The following is a 19,451-nucleotide window of genomic DNA, read 5'->3' as shown; positions in this document are numbered from 1 at the left end:
CTGGGGATGTGCCCGCAACCCAGTACATGCCCTGACCGTAATCAAACCTGGGACCCTTCAGTCCACAGGCCGACGCTCTATCCAGAGAGCCAAACCTATCAGGGCTAAATTTAAATTTTTTAAAAAACACCTTGTTCACTGTGAATTGAAACATGTAATGGTGCAGCCACTTTGGAGAAGTTTGCAGTTCCTCAAAATACTAAATGTTTTTAATCATATGGGCATAACCACATGACCCAACAATTCTACTCTTAGGTATATACTCAGAATAAATGAAAACTTATACACAGACCAGATCCAAGATGGCGGCCAGCAGGAGGCTGATGAAGGAGCTTGAAGAAACCTGAGAATTTGGAATGAAAACCTTCCGTAACATCCAGGTTGATGAAGCTAATTTGTTGACTTGGCAAGGGCTTATTGTTCCTGACAACCTCCGTGCGATTAGGGGGGCTTCAGAATGGAAATCAACTTTCCAGCAGAATACCCATTCAACCACCGAAGACCACGTTTAAAACAAAGATCCATCCCCCCAACATCGATGAAAAGGGACAGGTCTGTCTGCCAGGAATTAGTGCTCAAAACTGGAATCCAGCAATGAAAACCAACCAAGTAAGTAAGCCAGTCCCTCATAGTGTTGGGGAACGACCCCGAGCCTGAGCACCCGCTTCGGGCTGACCTCGCCGAAGAATACTCACTCCAAGGACCTTACAAACTTCTGTAAGAATGCTGGAGTTTACAAAGAAATGTGGGGGAAAGCGACCCGTGGACCAAAACCTGCCGCAATGGATTCCAGCGAGTGTGAGCAGAGACCCTGAGCAGTGCACTCAGACACCCGCAAAGCAGGGCTCTGGGAAATCGACACCGGCCACCGCCTGGCGTTTGCTTGTGGCAGTTACTAGCTTTCTACAGTTTTCTTTCTTTTTTTCATTTTTAAAAGATACTCTTTCTTTTTTAAAAAAATGTATTTTATTGATTTCAGAGAGGAAGGGAGAGGGATAGAGAGATAAAAGCATCAATGATGAGAATCATTGATCGGCTGCCTCCTGCACGGCCCCCACTGGAGATCGAGCCCACAACCCAGGCATGTGCCCTTGGCCGGAATTGAACTCGGGACTCTTTAGTCCTCAGGCCAATGCTCTATACACTGAGCCAAACCGGCTAGGGCTAGACTTTAAGGTTTAAAATAAAAGGTTGTGGCCCTAACCAGTTTGGCTCAGTGGATAGAGTGTTAGCCTGTGGACTGAAGGGTCCCAGGTTCGATTTGGGTCAAGGGCATGTACCCTGGTTGCAGGCACATCTCCGGGGGGGGGGGGGGGGGGGTGTGTGCAGGAGGCAGCTGATCGATGTTTCTAACTCTCTATTCCTCTCTGTAAAAAAATCAATAAAATATATTTTTAAAAATAAAATAAAAAATGAAAGATTGTGGCTCCCTTTCTTCCCATGCCCTTTCAACTCCCACTTTCTTGCATTCAGTTTATTTTTCACTCTTTCACTTTCCCAGACCGAGACCCCATCTCCTCCACAAAGGAGAGGAGACAGGTCTGTTCGGTCTGGTGGCTTCTCTTCTCCCATGTTGCACTGCCCAGTGTGGGAGTTCGTTCAAGTTGTTCTGATTCCAATTTATAACATCCTTTTAAAAAATTTTTAAAAACAAGCAAACCACCACCAAAAACAAACCAACAAACAAACAAAAACTGTGAAAAGGGAGGCCCACCTCTTATGCAAAAATCTGGCCAATGTTACCACAATAACACTGCTTAAATGGCAACCCTGATGTCTGTGTGTGGCCCGCCTGCTTGGGGAGACCCTGCAATATCAGGTCTGTGGCCACCCAGGGGGTCCAGCCAGCCGGAGGACACTGCACTTGTTTGAGAAACTTCTCATCAGACAGAGGCCCCTGAGGTCAAAGTTTTACGCCCCTCCCTGCAGCCATTTTAGAAGATGTGCTGGTCGTTACAGACAGCACTAAACCCAGAATGTCCATTTGAAATTCCACGCTCACCGGTCAGCAAGCTCCATCCGAATGTGCTCGCTCTCCACCTCCTCCGTGCAGCAGCCCCACCCCAGCCCTCCATCAGCACGGTGGGACCCTTTGCAGGGTTGGTATTGGCAGGACTCAGCTGGAGCCGGAACCAGTCCAGGGTCACCGATGCCCTGCTGGCCTCTTCCTTCGAAGCAGCCAGCCAAGCCAGCTCAGGAACAAGTGGCCTTTCTCCCTCTGGACACACAGCCTTTGCAGAGTCACGCTCCACTTGGAGCTCACTCAGTAACATCCTTTACCCGTGTTTTACATTGTTTTGACTGCCTTTTTTTGTAGAAATAAAAATTGACCTTAGAATTAAAAAAAAAAAAAAAAAAAAAACGAAAAAAGAAGCCAAGATGGCGGCGGAGGTGAACGGCTGATCTGTTGCCTCGCATGGCAGTTTCGGAAAAACAACTAAAAGATGGACTGGTGAGCGCGGCGACTCCTGCTCGCGTCTCCCCAGGCCGGGCGGCTGCTCCTCTCAGTCAGCACCGCAGCTGGGGCCATGAGCTCGTGGGCAGCTGCTGTGGCGGCGGCCGCGGACTCGGCGCAGCGGCTCTCGGTGAAGGAAAAGACCATCTTTCTGCGAGACGGGCCCACCCGCGTCACCGACCTGGCCCAGCTCCCCACTGAGATCCTCGGGGCCCCGGAGACCGCCAACACCGACTTAAAGGATTCTTAAGACTTCCTGTCTTACACTCAAGTCCTCTAGCCATTTTGAGAGAGGAGGACCAAGAAGGCAGCAAAGTCAAACAAAGGAACTTCGCGCACAGCAATTTCAAAGTTAAACAAAGGAACTTCGCTGCGCACAGAGCGTCTGCCACCCAGAACCACAGGAGAGCTGGCTGAATGGTGGACTTACAGCTAAGAGAGAAGAGGAAAGAGCGAACTCTGGAGGAGCTGAGGTGCGGAGGCGCGTGGGTCGGGGGAAGGGACTTGTGGCTTTTGTTCCAACCCTAGGGGAGATTAGCTCCCCAGACGCCTGCGGGGAGAGGCTGGACTCTCGGCCTTTGGATCGGAGAGTGGGAGTGACTTCCTTGTGGAGGTGCGCCCAGCAATCAGTGTTTGCTGCATTGGAGTGCGGAACGAGGGGGCTTAGAAACGTGAAAAGCAGAAAAAGCAGACTTGCAGCCAGTGCGGTTCCCCACGCCATGGCCTGGTGGCGCCCTGAGGCCCCGCCCCGCCCTGAGACTCGCCCCGCCCTGGGACCCGCCCCGCTCGATTTGCAGGTCCGCCCCGCACGTCTTGCAGGCACACCTGGGCTCCAAGCAACGGCTTTTGCATGTGGGTGGCCTGCCCTATGGCAGCTTGACCAGATAAACTGCGGTTCTAGTCGGACTGCTCTAGGGACGCTCAGACAGGAGGAGAAAACTGCAGTTTTTGCCGTAAGTCCTGCTGAGTGGTCTCAGGTAGTAGCTGACCTACACACCATTGGAGACCCAGAAACGAGGGCATCTAGTGGTCGGTGTGAGATGACACCAGATTTCAACCACTCGCATAAAGGACACATTCCAGAGGCAGACTCAGTGAGCGCCAAAGCCTTGCTGCACCAAGACCAGGCCCATAAATCTGTCTCCTACACAGCAACTCTTCCTTTATAGACACAGAGGATCCGCACGGCCAATTGGCCTGGAGGACAATTCCTCCCAGCGACACCAACAACAATCAAGACTTAACTATACAAAGGAAGACCAAGATGGAGGCATAGGGCGGAAGCCTGATTGTTGCCTACCACAACAATTTTGAGTCTACGACGGGAGAGCAGAGCAGACACCATCCAGAACCACCGGAGGGCTGACTGAGCAGATGCTCTACAACTAGAATAAAAGAGAGGGGTACTCGGGATGATGCTGATGCCGGTGACCCAAAGATCACACTTTAAGAACTACGGCTCAGGCGACACAGTGGCGGCCTGGAACGTGCTCGGCGCAGTTCCCCCGGTGGTCTCCGGCTGAGGGGAAGGCCCCACTCGCTGCCGAGCACGGACAGACGAGCCACTGGGAGACATGGGGTGGGAGACTCCGCGCTTGCTGACCTCCGAGTCCTTCAAGAATCTCAACGCCCCGGAAGCGGCCAGGTGCGCACGCTCGGTGACTGGCCACCGCTGCAGACCCAAGGGCCGACGCAGCCACCCCGGACCAGCCCGCTGCTGCGCACCGGGCACACCGGAGCTTCGCCGAGCCCGCCGCCCAACGAGTTCTGCGGCGGCTGCCCTGGAGCTCTGAGAAAATGGCCGAAGGAATTACTGAGATGGAATTGACCAACAGGAAATGGGATCAAGAAGACGAAACCCCGCTGGGTCCCGGATCCGGGTGAAGCTGCGCGCCCCTGGGTCCGGGTGAGGCTGGGAACTGGGTCAGGGTGAGTCTGGGTCCCGGGTCCGGGTGAGGCCGTGGACCCCTGGATCCGGGTGAGCCTGGCCCCGGGTCCGGGTGAGGCCGTGGGCCCCTGGATCCGGGTGAGCCTGGCCCCCGGGTCCGGGTGAGGCCGTGGGCCCCTGGATCCGGGTGAGCCTGGCCCCGGGTCCGGGTGAGGCCGTGGGCCCCTGGATCCGGGTGAGCCTGGCCCCGGGTCCGGGTGAGGCCGTGGGCCCCTGGATCCGGGTGAGCCTGGCCCCGGGTCCGGGTGAGGCCGTGGGCCCCTGGATCCGGGTGAGCCTGGCCCCGGGTCCGGGTGAGGCCGTGGGCCCCTGGATCCGGGTGAGCCTGGCCCCGGGTCCGGGTGAGGCCGTGGGCCCCAGGATCCGGGTGAGCCTGGGTCCCGGGTCCGGGTGAGGCCGTGGGCCCCTGGATCCGGGTGAGCCTGGGTCCCGGGTCCGGGTGAGGCCGTGGGCCCCTGGATCTGGGTGAAGCCGTGCCCCTGGGTCTGGCCGAGACCAAACCAGAGGGAGTCGGACCTGCATTATCACCATTTGTCCACCATCCAGAGCTGAGGGGTCAGTGCCAACATGTACTCATAAGGAACTGGTGGACATTGATATTGGGTCTCAAAAGAACTGTTGGTCCAGAAAGAAACTCACTACAGACTGATTCATTTGCCTGTCAGCATAACTATTATTGCTCGTCGCACATTCAATTCTTATAAGTATATCTCTAGTGACACATGATTTCGCTCATCTAGGGGAAATGATGAACAACATGGACTGATGAACAAGAACAGAACCAGAAACAAGGAGGCATCGATCGGACTATCGGGCCTCAGAGGGAGGATAGGGGAGGGTGGGGGGAGAAGGGAGAGATCAACCAAAGGTCTTGTGTGCATGCATAAGAGCCTAACCAATGGTTAAGTTCAACAGGGGGTTGGGGCATCCATGGGGAGGGGTGTGGGATGGGAATGGGGGGATGAGGACAAATATGTGACACCTTAATCAATAAAGAAATTAAAATAAAAAAATAAAAAAATCCCACAAGCTTATACACATGCAAAAACTTGTTCACAAAGCATCTATCCTATATAATAAAGAGGTAATATGCAAATTGACCATCACTCCAACACACAAGATGGCCGCCCCCATGTGGTCAAAGATGGCCACCACAAGATGGCCAGCAGGGGAGGGCAGCTGTGGGTGATCAGGCCAGCAGGCAAGGGCAGTTGGGAGGGACCAGGCCTGAAAGGGAGGGCAGTTGGGGGTGATCAGGCCTGCAGAAAGGACAGTTGGGGGGGACCCAGGCCTGCAGGGGAGGGCAGTTGGGGGTGATCAGGCCTGCAGAAAGGACAGTTGGGGGGGACCCAGGCCTGCAGGGGAGGGCAGTTGGGGAGGACCAGGCCTGCAGGGGAGAGCAGTTAGGGGCAACCAGGCCAGCAGGGAAGGGCAGTTGGAGGGGACCAGGCCTGCAGGGGAGGGCAGTTGGGGGCAACCAGGTCAGCAGGGGAGGGCAGTTAGGGGTGACCAGGCCTGCAGGGGAGGGAAGTTGGGGGTGACCAGGCTGGCAGGGGAGGGCAGTTCGGGGCAATTAGGCCAGCAGGGGAGGGCAGTTAGGGGCAACCAGGCTGGCAAGGAAGGGAAGTTAGGGGTGACCGGGACAGCAGGGGAGGGAAGTTGGGGGCGACCAGGCCTGCAGGGGAGGACAGGTAGGGGTGACCAGTCCTGCAGGGGAGGGCAGTTGGGGGCAACCAGGCCGGCAGGGGAGGGCCATTAGGGGTGACCAGTCCTGCAGGGGAGGGCAGTTAGGGGCAATCGGGCCGGCAGGGGAGCAATTAGGCATCGATCAGGCTGGCAGGAAAGTGGTTAGAGGGTGATCAGGCTGGCAGGCAGAAGTGGTTAGGGGCAATCAGACAGGCAGGCAGGCAAGCAGTTGGGAGCCAGCAGTCCTGGATTGTGAGAGGGATGTCTGACTGCCTGTTTAGGCCCAAACCACTGGGATCAGGCCTAAACGGGCAGTCGGACATCCCTCGAGGGGTCCCAGATTGGAGAGGGTGCAGGCTGGGCTGAGGGACACCCCCCCCCCCAGTGCATGAATTTCATGCACCAGGCCTCTAGTATATATGTAAAAGCCTAAGCGACTGTTATGGTTGAACCGGAACGACCGGTCAACTGGTCGCTATGATGCACACTGACCATCAGGGGGCAGACGCTCAATGCAGGAGCTGCCCCTGGTGGTCAGTGCACTCCCACAGAGGAAGCACCACTCAGCCAGAAGCCAGGCTCATGGCTGGCGAGTGCAGCTGAGGTGGTGGCGGGAGCCTATCCCACCTCCATGGCAGTGCTACCAGCAGCAGCTTCGGCAGGCGCAGCAGGCCCGGATGAGGGCAACGGAGCTGCACCCAGCCCCGGCTCCTCCCAGCTGCCTGCCCTTTCGGCACTGCTACATCCCTCGGGGATCAGTCCAAAAACCAGCAGTCCGACATCCCCCAAGGGGTCCCGGATTGCAAGAGGGCACAGGCCAGGCTGAGGGACCCCACCTGTGCACGAATCCGTACACTGGACCACTCGTTATTTATAATTGCCCAAAAGCAGAAACAATCCACATGTCCATCAACTGATGAATGGAATATTATCAGCTTTAATAAGAACTGAGTAGTGACAGATGCTATAACATGGGTGAACCTTGAAAACATTTTGACAAGTGAAAGTAGCCAGTCATACAGGACCACATATTGTATGTATGATTCTATTCATTTGAAATGTTCAAAAAAGGAAAATCCATAAAAACAGAAATAGATTGGTGATTGTCAGGGCCTGGGAGGTAGAAAAGAAATGGGATTCGGGGTTTCTTTTTGAGGTGATACAAATGTCCTAAAATTAAGTGTGGTAATGCTGTAGAACTCTGTGAATTTAAAAATTCATTGAGCCCTGGCCAGTGTGGCTCAGTTGGTTGGTTGGTTGGGCATGGTCCCGTGCACCAAAAGGTTGCCAGCTCAATCCCCAGTAGGGAGTGTGCAGGAGGCAGCCAAACCAAGTTCATTCTTGCATCAGTGTTTCTCTCTCTCCCTCTCCTTCCTCTCTCTAAAAATCAATAAAAAAATCTCACTGAGCCCTGGGCAGTGTGGCTCCGTTGTTTGGAGCATCATCCCGTACACCAAAAGGTGTGGGTTCCATTCCCAGTCAGGGCACGTGCCCAGGTTTGCCAGTTCGATCTCTGGTTGCAGCATGTGCAAGAGGCAACCAATCAATGTTTCTCTCTCACATTGATGTTTCTCTCTCTCCCTCCCTCTCCCTTCTTCTCTAAAATCAGTAAAAACATATTTTAAAAAATAATGAAAAATTAAAAAGTGGTATGTTATTAGAAATATGGAGGTAAATAGCAGTAGAAACAGCTAAAAGGAGTCAGAACAGTTGTACAGGAGTCAGATTCATGAGGGAGAGTGCAGGGCATTGCTATTTTTTATTTGCTTATACCATGGGATGCTATCTGAACTTTTAAAACTATGTGCACTATTATATTGAAAGAAAAATAAAAAATAAACTTTAAAAAAGACTTTTGCTCCTGAAAACAATTACTTTAAGAAGTTTTTTAGGCCCGGCTAGTATTGCTCAGTGGTTGAGCATCTATGAACCAGCAAGTCACAGTTTGATTTCCAGTCAGACACATGCCCAGGTTGCGGGCTCAATCTCCAGTATGGAGCGTGTAGGAGGCAGCGCATCAATGATTCTCTCTCATCATTGATGTTTCTATCTCCCTCTCCCTCTCCCTTCTTCTCTCTGAAATCAATAAAAAAAAAAAAAACATTTTTAAAAGAAGTTATTTAGTATCAGCCCTCTGCGTTTGGAGGCCTGTGCACTCAGGACATTCACTTTCACATAAATAATCTGGCAAGCGTCAGTCGTCTGCCCTGTTTCGACTGGGGGACAAAAACATTGTTCCATGAGCCGAGGACAGGGTGAAATAAATTCTCACAGGAGGAGGAAATGTGAGTGTTACCATAGACGGTCAGTCAGAGCGTCGGGAGTCTCCCCCACTGGCCAAAAGCTAGAAATATGAATGGACAGGACCCCTCCCCAGCACTCCAAAAGCTAGCAAGATAGAAAAAGAAGCCCTCCCTGTCCCCATAAGAACGGCAGGCTTGAACAGGAAGAGGAGTGATCTTTGAGCAGGAAGGGGAGATTGGTTTCTGAGATGGGAGTCCACCATTCTCCCAGGTCCTATGGCTCCTGGATAAAACTCTTTCTTGCTCTGACCGGTGTTTCTCAGTGGTTAGAGCATCAAACTGTGCACCAAAGCGTCTCTGGTTCAATTCCTGGTCGAGGGCAGGTACCTAAGTTGCAGGTTCACCCCGATCGAGCTGCGTGCAGGAGACAACCAATTGATGTGTCTCTCTCACATAAATATTTCTCCTTCTCTCCCCCTCCCTTTCTTCCACTCTCTCTGAAAAGCAACAGAAAAAATATCCTTGGGTGAGGATTAACAACAAAACCTCTTTCCTTTTTCACCAGCACCTACCTCACAAGTTTGACTTCCATTGCAGGAGGCAGCCGAACCTCCATTTTTTGTTTGGTTTACAAGAAGCCTCTGTGGAGGAGTCCAGAGTGGGTGTTCCAGGAAGAGGGAACACCTTAAACAAAAGAGAGGCAGAAAGGGACAGGCTGGCTGGGCTGAGCCTGGGATAAGAAGGGGTATAAAGAAGACAAAGTTGGCCCCGGCTGGTTTGGCTCAGTGGATAGAGCGTTGACCTGCGGGCTGAAGGGTCCCAGGTTCGATCCCGGTCGGGGCACATGTCCAGGTTGCAGGCTCGATCTCCAGTAAGGGGCATGCAGGAGGCAGCAGATTAATGATTCTCTCTCATCATTGATGTTTCTATCCCTTTCATTCTCCCTTCCTCTCTGAAATGAATTAAAAAATATATATTTAAAAAACAAACAAACAGGAGACAAAGTTTGAAACTTGGGCTGGGCTCAGAGTCCATGACATCTGGAACAAGAGGAGACTTGTTGAGCCCCCTTGTATCCCAACTAAATTCGTTGTGATCCTTTGTACTCCTGTTTCGATTTCCTCCCTTGGGCAATTATCTGCTGAGACTAGAGAGCTCTAAATAGCCCTTCTAAACCCTTTTCCACAAATACTTATGGAACATCTGCTATGTACTGAGGTATGACGCTCAGTGCTGGGGATGTATGGGCTCCGCACGGTTCCAGCTCTCAGAGAACATGCTGCAGTCCTCGAGAAGGATTACAACGGAGAGTACCAGGACCGATGGGACCACAGAACAGGAGGCCTGGCTCAAATCTAGGGGTCAAGAGAAGCTTCCTGGAGGAAGTGATAGAGAAATTCCTCCCGGCCTCGGCCTCGGCATCAGGAACAGCTGGATTCTTGCTGGAGCAGAAGAGAAGACAAGCTGCTCAGTCTCAGGCCTCCACCCTGCCTGGGAGGGGAGGGTTCAGTGACTGAGCAATGAGGCATCAAGCCAGCCGGGTGGGTCTGGAAGGGGTGGCAGATGTGTCAAAGGCATTAAGACTTCCCCCAACGCCTCCGGCTTTGTGGCCCCTGATCCTTTGTTAATTTTAGCCCCTTTGGGGGCTCCTCCACAGTGCTTGTCTCCCCGGGACCCACCAGATGCCCAGGGCAGTGTGACCCCAGACTCTCAGCCAGGAGTACCCAGATTGCCTTACCCCGGTCCCGCTACTCCCCTGGAAAATGGCCTGCCAGAGGCTAATATCTGCATTTCAGAGGGTCTGGTGTCCCAGATGCAGTGATGACATCAGCAGTTCTGACCTTGAACCCCTCTATGAACTTGTCCATGGCTCAGTGACGCTCCCAGAGGCTAGGATGTCCCCAATGACTCCTCTGTCCTGCCCTTTGAGAGGCTCTTAGGTCTAGACCTGTACACGCCCACCCAGATCACTCCTCATCTTTTCTGGAGCAGCAAAGACAAACAGCCCCAGAGGCCTCCACTCTCTAGCCTGGCTCAGGAGGGGGTTGTCCCCCTGGCACACAGAACCAGGAAAGAATTGGCTCCTTCTCTATTCCTTCATCACCACTGACCCGGTCTCAGGCTAACTGGGGGAGACAGACCAGGAGAAAATGCTCTGGGTGCGATGTCAGGCATCTGTGCTTCGGGGCAGTGGAAGAAATAAAGAGCCACCTGGGAAGTGGGGAGGAGCTATAGAGCCTTTAGGAAAAGGAGGCCTAGAGCTCAGTCACAACGGATGCCTTCACTGGCCTCCCCCAGGTGGTCAGGAAGAGAAAGGCATCACCCGCCCAGCCTGGAGAAGGGAAATGAGCTGCCCAGCTCTGGGAACAGGCTGGAGCCTGGAGTGGGGGAAGACAAGGGAGAAAGGAGACAAAGGCAGATGTGGGACTGGAGGGGCTGGCTCCCGCCAGGCCACGCAGGGCCTCTCAGCCAGCTTCAAGCCTGTGAACTTCAGTCTGAGGGCAATGTGGAGCCATGAGAGGCTTCCAGGAAAAGACAAGGAACTTCACCTCCAGGATCTCCTTCCTTCCCCAAACCCATAACCCAGATCTAATCATGAGAAAAATACCAGACAAGCCCAAATTTTAGGAATATTTTACAAAATACCTAACCAGTGCTTCCAAAACTGTCAAGGCCAGCAAAAACAAGTCTGAGAAGCTGTCAGACCAGAGGAAGCTAAAGAGATATGACAACTAAACACAATGTGGTATCCTAGAAGGGATTCTGAAACAGGTAAAGGACATTAGAGAAAACTTATAAAACCCATTTTAAGTGTGGATAGTTAATAGTAAAATATCATATATCCATACAATAGAACATTATTCAACAACAAAAAGATAAAATACTGTTACATGTTAGAATCTTGAAAACATGCCAAGTGCAAGCAGCAGACACAAAAGACCACATATTGTACGACTCCATTGGTATGAAAGCCCAGAATAGGCAAATCTACACAAGAAAATTAGTGGTTGCCAGAGACTGAAGGGTGAGGGGGGGAAGGGGAGTGATGGGAACTGCTAATGGGTGGGGTTGCTCTTAGGGTAGGCAAGAATGTTCCAAAATTAGATGTAGTGATGATTGCACAACACTGTGAATATACTAAAAACCACAGAATTGTTCACTTTAAATGGGTGGATAGCTCAATAACTCGTAAAAATAGTAACGCTGTTTGTTTGTTAGTTGTAACAGATGTACCACGGACAGATGTTAATAGGGGAAACAGTGAACTCTTCTGTACTACTCTTGTAAAATTTTTGTAAATATACAAAACTACTGTAAAATACAAAAAGCTTACTTAATAAAAAATGTACACAGCCCAGTGTGGCTCCGTGGTTGAGCGTCGACCTATGAACCAGGTCAGTTTGATTCCCAGTCCTGGTTGCAGGGTCAGCTCCCAGTAGGGGGTGTGGGGGAGGCAGCCGGATCAATGATTCTCTCATCATTGCTATCTCTCCCTTCCTCTCTAAAATCAATAAAAATATATTTTTTAAAAATTGACACATATACAAGTTTTTTGTTTTTAAAGCAAGTGAGTTAAGTGCTGATAGGAGCTTGAAAGAGACATGGCCACAGAAGACTTCGGGATATTCATGAGGGGGAGAGGCATTCAGCTGGATGGGGTGTGGGCTGGTTTCCTATTGGGGCTATAACTAATGACCACAAACTCAATGGTTTAAAACAACACATTTTATTATCTTAGAGGTCAAGGGTCAGAAATCCAGAAGTACTTTCACTGGGCTAAATCCGTCAATAAGCTGCATTTCTTTGTTTTCTTGCCTTTTCCAGCCACTAAGGCCCCTGCATTCCTGACACACGGCCCTTCCATCTTCAGAGCCAGCAGCAGTGCAACATCCTCACCTCCCTCACATGACCCTCCTGACGCCCTTTCACTTCATCGGACCCGTGATTACATTGGGCCCATCTCAATTATCCACGATAATCTCATCTCAATCATTTTTGCTACATAAGGTCACATATGCACAGGTCTTGAGATTGAGGATGTGGACATCTTTGGGGGCAATTATCCTGCCCACACAGGGTGTCATCAGGGAGGTGAACAACGGAGCAGGCAGTGAGGGGAAGGGAGGTCAGGTCTGAGTAGGTGGAGCCTAAGGTGCCTGTGGGACAACCTGGGCAGTTGTCCATCAGCTTCCTTCCATCTAGTCACCAAACACTAAGCACCTCCCATGAGTTAGGCACCGGGGATATAAAGGTGAACAGTTATTTCATTGGTCTTAAGAGACCTACTTTTCACTCCTGAACATTTCTGAAATCACGATGCACTTTTTAATTGATGACACCTTACAACTGTAATTAGTAGGGTTTCCTTTTTAATGACACGAAGTAAACCATTTTACAACCAAAGGCATCTTGGAGTCAATGAAAACGAGGTCTGGTTTAGCACTAGAGTGGGTCTGATTATTACAGAAACTGGAGGCCTCACTAGAACATCAGGTATCCCCTCGTTCTGGCCTGGCCCCTCTACCCCCGAGGTGTCCCATGCCTCTGGTGCTCAGCTCTCCAGTAACTAACAAACTCCACCAGAGCCCTGGCCACACACATGATCAGCTAGGGCCTAGCTGCTAGGCTACCACAGCAGGCCCAGGAACTGCCCTCCCCAGGTGTAACCTGCCTTGGGAGTCAGGCCGTTGTTCTCCACCTGGCCACACATTGGAAACACCCAGGAGCTTTTAAAAGACCCAGCCTCCAGGCCATTACCTAGAATCTAGGTCCTAGATCAACTCATTCAATTAATTCTCTGAGAAGTAATCTGACAGCTCCCCATGAGATCCCAATGGCCAGCCAAGGTGAAAAGTGGAGGAATCAGCCTAACTTGGTGCGAGTGAGGAGACCTAAGGCAGCACTAAAGGGCTTGGTGGGGGGGGGGGGGGGGGGTCAGGTCTCACTATAGAATTATACCTGTCTGAGACATGGTATAATTCCACCCCACTCCCTCACCCAACTCTGAATTCCTGGAAGGGGACCTGCTCAGTTATCTTAGTCCCCTCAAGGCATTAGTCCTGTGCTAGGCACACTGTGGGAGCCCAGAAAATGTAAGCTTCAGGGCCTCAAATGCCAGGCAGAAAAGACCTGGTACCAAGAAAGGTCTGGGAAAGGAGCCCTTTGGGTCTGTGCCCACCCTGATTCGCTGTGTCACCTCCAGTGAGGCACAGCCCCTTCAGTGCTTGTTCAATGGACAGTTGTCCCAGGTGACCTGAAGGGTCCTTCACGTGCCAACACTGAGTCTGCACTTCACCTAAGGAGCTTGAGACAGTGAATACCAGGCTTCCTGCTCACACCCAACAGATGTTCCAGCCCTTCAAGGCCTGCAATCTCCACTTCTGGAGCTCTATCCTATACCGGCTGCAAGGACAGAGACTCTGAGGTCCTAAAAGCAACGACCTAAGAACAGCGAAACAGGAATCCCAATACTGGAGAATGACAGGGAGTGAAGGGATTTTCAGATGGTGGGCAGAGTCCAGGCGGGGAGGCCACAGGACACCTGGCAGCCCTGGCTCTGCCCCTAGGAGTGTAAACAAAAACCAGAAACTCTCCAAGAGAAACGTCATGAGGAAGTACTCAGGGACAGAGGCAAAGCCAAAGGGGCTGTGGAGGTCCCTGGCTGCTGGCCATCAGGCAGTCAAGGACCTAATACACAACTACAGGCTTTTAGTGGGAAAGGAAATTGACTGAAAAGTGGCCCCAATATTCTCACTGCCTGAGGCAACTGGGGCCTCCTCCAGAGTCCAGGAAAGAAAGAGCCACTAAACTGGCCCTCAGAAGGCTCAGGTGTAGAGGTCAAAGTCAATTCGTTTTGAGTTGTAGAACTGTCCACCAGGGGGGTCCAGCTTCCGGCAATACACACCATCAGGGAAGTAGCCTTCATTCACCCAAGTCTGCAGGAAGAGAGGGCAGAACTGGAGGAGGACTGAGGGGAGGGCTGAGAGGGGAGAGAAGAGGCAGATGGGGCTTACCTGCATCTGGCTGCTGGTGAAGGGCCCGTATAGCTCAGCATCACCTGTATTCTCCCACTTATATTCCCACATCACATCCAGCAGACCAGCTCCTGGTGACTCTGCTTCTAAAATAGCAAGCAAAGCCATTTGGGCTTCGTGTTCTGCCCCTGCCCGCAACACACCCCCTCTGCCCTTAAATCTCACCTCCTCTCTGGACAGGGGTTGGCGTCTCCAGCTCCCCTTCTGCTACTTCCTCAGCAAACATGTCCAGAGAAGGTTGGGGCATGGGGTCAGGGGGTCCCTGGGTCCGGCATCCCAACCCCTTCAACTGCATGGCCAAGCGTTCTCTTGTCTCCTGATAAACACCAAGGTTGCCTCGAGCCACCATCTGGTCGGCCAAACCGCACAGCCGGTCCAAGCGCTGGGGGGAGCTGGGCCGCCCGGGCCCCTTGCTACCCCCTTTGCCTCCTCCTCTGGCCCCCAGACGCCTCAGTGCCCCAGCCACTGTCTCTCTTGGCAGCAGGAGCTCCAGAAGGCCCTCCAGGAGGGCTTGGGCACTCATTGGTGTCTGGCCCAGGCTGTCCTCCTCCTCTGAGTCTGACGGTGAGCGCTGACCAGGTGGCCGCTCCCTGATCTTCACCTGCAATGTGAAAATGGGGGGTGGGGGGTGGGGGGTGGTTATTTCCTACAAACTGCCAGCAGGGCCCAAGCACTTGCTGCCTCCAGGCCCCAGCCATGCCAGCCCCTGAGCCACACCCAGTCAATGTTGTCCAGCCAGCTGTCTCGGATCTGAGCATCCTGGTTCAGGAAGTAGTTGCCATCAGCATCAAAATGACCTTCTTCCATCTCTTCCTGTAGGTTGAAGGGTGTGATCCGCACACCCCCCTCACTGGGGAGTGTGGCTGCTTCCTGACCTGCACCAGAGACACAGGTGTCCATGCTGGCATGCAAAAGGGACAGGAGCCTCCAGTGTCCACATTCCCAGAAGCCCCTTTGTCCCCCCAGCAGAGTCAGTTCTTGGGTATAACTCACCTTCCACATCCTCCGAGGCCAGGATGTCATATTTGCTGGACCCCTCCTCCTCATCATCCTCCTCATCGCTGTCCAAAGAGTGTTTGCCTTTGAAGCGGCTCCCAGGACCTCCTGCCCCAGCCACAGGGTCCACTAGCTGTGAGCAGGAGCCAGACAGTCCACAGATGCAGGTTACTGGTTATTGGAGGGAACCAAAGTTTTGCCAACCTGAAACTGCCTTTTTGGAATATTAATTTTAAGCTATTAAGAAACAAGACTCAGAAAGAACCTTTGGCCCTCCCCGCTTTCCTGCCCAATAGATTCAGACAAGAGAAAGCTATTATAGGAAGGAAATCTTAGGATGTTCACCTCAGCCTAATTTGAATTAAGCATGGTAAACAAGACAGCTTTTAGCTAGGGTCCCTGTGACTCATTGTTCCTTGAGTTGCCTAGCAAGAATTTGCCTGCCATGTGTATTCTGCTCTTCCTCAACTACCTGTAAATTGCCCAATTCTCACTTCTAAAAACTAAGAGTTGCTGAAACCGGTTTGGCTCAGTGGATAGAGCGTCGGCCTGCGGACTGAAAGGTCCCAGGTTCGATTCCGGTCAAGGGCATGTACCTTGGTTGCGGGCACATCCCCAGTGGGGGGTGTGCAGGAGGCAGCTGATCGATGTTTCTGACTCTATCCCTCTCCCTTCCTCTCTGTAAAAAATCAATAAAATATATTAAAAACAAAAACAAAAAAAACTAAGAGTTGCCCAGCCTGTGTGGCTCAGTGGTTGAGTGTTGACCTATGAACCAAAAGGTCAAGGTTCGATTCCCAGTCAGGGCACATGCCCAGGTTGTGGGCTCAGTCCCCAGTGTGGGGCGTGCAGGAGGCAGCCGATCGATTCTCTCATATCATTGACTAGAGGCCCGGTGCACAAAATCCGTGCACGGGTAGGGTCCCTAGGCCTGGCTGGCGACCAGGGCTGATCTGCAGGGTGACTGGTGGGGCAATTTGGAGGCCCCTGCTGGCACCCACCTTGGCTGGCCTGGTACCACCTGCTCGCTGGCCCAGCCCCTTGCTGCCACCGCCAGTCACCTCCCTCTGCAGGGCGATGGGGGGGAGGAGCTCCTGCCAGCACCCACCTTGGCTGGCCTGGTGCCGCCCCCTTGCCGCCCCCGCCCCCTGCCACCACCACTGGGGGCACCTCCTGCGTTGAGCATCTGCCCCCTGGTGTCAGTACGCATCATAGCAACCAGTTGTTCTGCCCATCATTCGGCTGATCAGTCGATTTGCATATTAGGCTTTTATTATATAGGATGTTTCTATCTCCCTCTACCTCTCCCTTCCGCTCTGAAATCAATTTAAAAAATTGTTTTAAATAAAAACTAAGAACCCATTTTACTCCTTTGTCCAAAATGTCATATATACCTAATGTTGCCTCACTGTCTGGGATTTTCATGCCTATGTGAATTTCCCATGTGCATGCATTAAAATTTGAGTTTCCCCTGTTAATTTGATTATTGGCCCAGCTACAAGAACTTGAAGGTGGGAGGAAAAGTATTAATTTTTTTTTCTTAGCACCCGCACTATTCCTCATAATGCTCTAGGATCTGGACTCAACCTGAAAATCCTCCAAACCCATTTCTCTGAGAACATGAAAAAGCTTGCCCTTTCCTTCTCCCCCAAACGTTTCCCCGCTTCTGGCTTCCGGCTCCTTTTTCCTCCCCCTCACTCCTCCCCAGGACATAGGAGTCTGGCCTCCTCACCTTCTTCTTGGGAACACTGATCTCATCCTCCTCATCCTCATTTCCCACGCCTTGGAAGGTCACTTTCCTCTTTGGCATGGCTGGACCGAGGGGTCTTCCCCAAACTGAGCTGAGGGAAAAGGTGCCGGTTAAGGGAACTGGCGAGGAGGACACTCACCGCGAGAGGGCCCTCCGCTCAACAAACGTTCCCCCGTACGTACTAGATCCGGTTTGTGAGGGCAGGGAGCACAGAAGCAGGGGCCGAAAGGGGAGTTGGCAGCCAGGAGGCCCCCGGGACCTGGACTGGCATCCGAAAGATGTGCTGGAGCAGGGTCCGAGAGGTGAACACACGGCGGGGATCCCACCGGCACCCCAACCCTAGACGCAAGGAGCCCGGCTTCCTCACGTGCCCACCCCATCCGACTCCCGCAGTCCTATCGCGGCGCGGGTCCGCGGGCTGACACCCGCTCCTCCACCCCAGCTCCCTCGGACCCGTGAGGCCCGAGAGGACCTAGGACCTAGCGCCCTGGTCTCCCCGCTCCTCCCTGCGCCGAACTCCCAACTCCGCCGCGGGCTGACCCCCAACTGCCGCGGGCTACGTGCACACTAGAGAGAAGCGGCAGAGCCGCAGGGACTGCAGCAGTCCGCCGGCGCGCTCACCTAAGGGCCGGGGCCGGCTGGCAAAGGAAAGGGGAGCTGCTCGCGCCAGGGCTACATCCGGGGCACCGGCCTTCACCCGGAAGAGAACTGTGGAAAGCGCCCGGGGAGACCGGAAGTGGCTTCGCTCTAGTGTGCGGACCAACTGACGGAGCGAGCGAGAGTTCGTGTGGAGCGGGGAGGACACCCCCCCCTCTCAGCAGTGACGTAAGCTGTTTGGGGCGATACAACGGGAAGACGGGACCTGTGGACTGCTAGACCCTCATCGAACGAGAGGGATGGCCCCCAGCAGAGTTCATCCCCTCCCACAGCAGTAGAGGCTCTGGGGAGAAAGGGGGGCGCCCAGGGTCACGGTGGAGAGCAAATCCGAGTAGGGCCAATGGGTTCCTGCCCTAGTTACTCTAAGGTTGCGACACCTTTCCTCAGGGCTGGCCCAGGGCTCTGCGCCCCGCACCATCCCATTGGAAACCCTTCTTTCCCACTCTCGGCGTCCAGTCACCTGCCCTCTCCTAGTCCGAGGTACAGCCCTGCTCCTCTCCCTGGGGGTAAGCCCGGCTCTCCTGATGGCCGCCTTGAGGGCCCTGGCTATGGGGCACTTTCCGGACTGGGCTCCCTTTAGGACCCAGGGGGAGTAATTTACCCACCCCGACCCCCTGGGCTAATTCCAGGTTTCGGAAGTGGGAAGGCCCCACTACAGGAGAGGTGGCCGTGGCACCGGTTCCCAGCACCTAGGCCAGAGCCCCTTGTAGGTAGGCCTGGGAACGGGCACCAGAGCCTCTCTCCAACCACAGCCGCACAGTAAAGACCCCGTCTTAGCAAACGGCCCCAGCCCAGTGGCCCTTCCCAGGTTCTGTAACCTGGCCCAAGAGGCAGAGCTGGGGTGAAGTGGGTCTCCGTGCTGCGGGGACAAGGCCTCTAGTTTTTGAGGACACTCAGAGTCTGAATCCCACTAAGCTAAGGCTGTGCCCAAAGAGCCTACTGGAGCCACAGGAGGGCAGCATGGGCGTCCCCAGGGTAACAAGATGAACCACCCCTCCTCCTGCCATGAAACTGCACCCAAGGTCTGTGCTCAGTTTCTCCCACAGGTACAGAATACAGGTTCCAGACGGGGAGGGCGTCATGCTAACGAAGGGGGACCAAAATACCAGCTACCAGCGTCTCTGGTTCATCTTCCGGGGAAACCTCTTCTCCCAGGAGCACCAGGCAGACGGCATGCCCCTGGGCCTCATCCTGTTGGAGAACTGCCAGGTGGAGCCATGCCTTGGGGCCACAGAACCCTATGCCTTTACCATCCTGACCCCTGGGGTAGAGGGCACAGAAGTTGGGCAGGCCAACAAGCTGGAAGCAGAAAACCAGGAGCTGGGAACCTGGCTGTGGGTTCAGGCTGGGGTGAGCTGGAGGCAACTGGCTGTGCTACTACCCCCACCCCCTAGAGGCTCAGTACCAAAGCTGTACCAAGCAGCTGGCCAAGATCCCAGCTCACCCCCACATCCCCCCCCCCCCCCCCCCAGGACTGTGGCCTTCTAGCCACCTTCAGTCCCCACTCCAGGTTCCAGGAGTTGCATGAGCGCTTTGGGAAGGAGATCCGGGCGCTGCAGGTGATACGTAGAGGGCTTCAGGAGGCCAGCGACAATGGAGAGAGCCAATCCCAGGCAAAGATGGAGCAGGAGCTCAACCATTGTTTGTTGATGAATGACTGAGAGATGGACCAAAGGCCAAG

General features: G+C 53.4%; 1 protein-coding gene and 2 pseudogenes across 4 annotated transcripts; 2 read left to right on the top strand and 1 right to left on the bottom strand.

The window, feature by feature from the left end:
* The first annotated feature begins 302 nt into the window (after positions 1 to 302).
* LOC307110157 (ubiquitin-conjugating enzyme E2 L3-like) lies at positions 303 to 12,242 on the top strand (annotated as a pseudogene). Its single transcript has 2 exons — positions 303 to 798; positions 12,204 to 12,242. The product of its transcript is annotated as a ubiquitin-conjugating enzyme E2 L3-like (transcript).
* A 149-nt stretch (positions 12,243 to 12,391) lies between these two features.
* CD2BP2 (CD2 cytoplasmic tail binding protein 2) lies at positions 12,392 to 17,854 on the bottom strand. 2 transcript variants are annotated; one of them, XM_079792992.1, is made up of 8 exons: positions 17,735 to 17,797; positions 17,296 to 17,452; positions 17,096 to 17,204; positions 15,361 to 15,496; positions 15,085 to 15,242; positions 14,533 to 14,968; positions 14,347 to 14,453; positions 12,392 to 14,268 (listed from the first exon to the last, which is right to left on the bottom strand). In XM_079792992.1, exons 2-8 carry the CDS (start codon positions 17,382 to 17,384, stop codon positions 14,158 to 14,160), a joined length of 1,146 nt encoding a protein of 381 aa, XP_079649118.1. In that variant the 5' UTR covers positions 17,385 to 17,452; positions 17,735 to 17,797; the 3' UTR covers positions 12,392 to 14,157. The 2 variants fall into 2 exon arrangements, with proteins under 2 accessions (XP_079649118.1, XP_079649119.1); XM_079792993.1 differs by lacking the exon at positions 17,296 to 17,452 and having other exon boundaries at positions 17,735 to 17,854.
* A 571-nt stretch (positions 17,855 to 18,425) lies between these two features.
* On the top strand, positions 18,426 to 19,443 carry LOC307112381 (sesquipedalian-1-like; annotated as a pseudogene). The gene has a single exon. The product of its transcript is annotated as a sesquipedalian-1-like (transcript).
* The last annotated feature ends 8 nt before the right edge of the window (positions 19,444 to 19,451 follow it).

The sequence above is a fragment of the Cnephaeus nilssonii genome (assembly GCF_951640355.1).
Source record: "Cnephaeus nilssonii genome assembly, chromosome: 2".
Lineage (NCBI taxonomy): Eukaryota > Metazoa > Chordata > Mammalia > Chiroptera > Vespertilionidae > Cnephaeus > Cnephaeus nilssonii.
This window is presented reverse-complemented; position numbering and strand designations above follow the sequence as displayed.

What these genes read in the sequence shown, in the direction of transcription:
- CD2BP2 (XM_079792992.1), bottom strand. Translation starts at nt 17,384, where the DNA reads ATGCCAGTCCAGGTCCCGGGGGCCTCCTGGCTGCCAACTCCCCTTTCG. An exon ending in GGCTGGACAACATTGACTGG is followed by an intron (nt 14,969 to 15,084) that starts GTGTGGCTCAGG and finishes TTCACATTGCAG; the next exon opens with GTGAAGATCAGGGAGCGGCC. An exon ending in TCACCAGCAGCCAGATGCAG is followed by an intron (nt 14,269 to 14,346) that starts GTAAGCCCCATC and finishes CTCTTCCTGCAG; the next exon opens with ACTTGGGTGAATGAAGGCTA.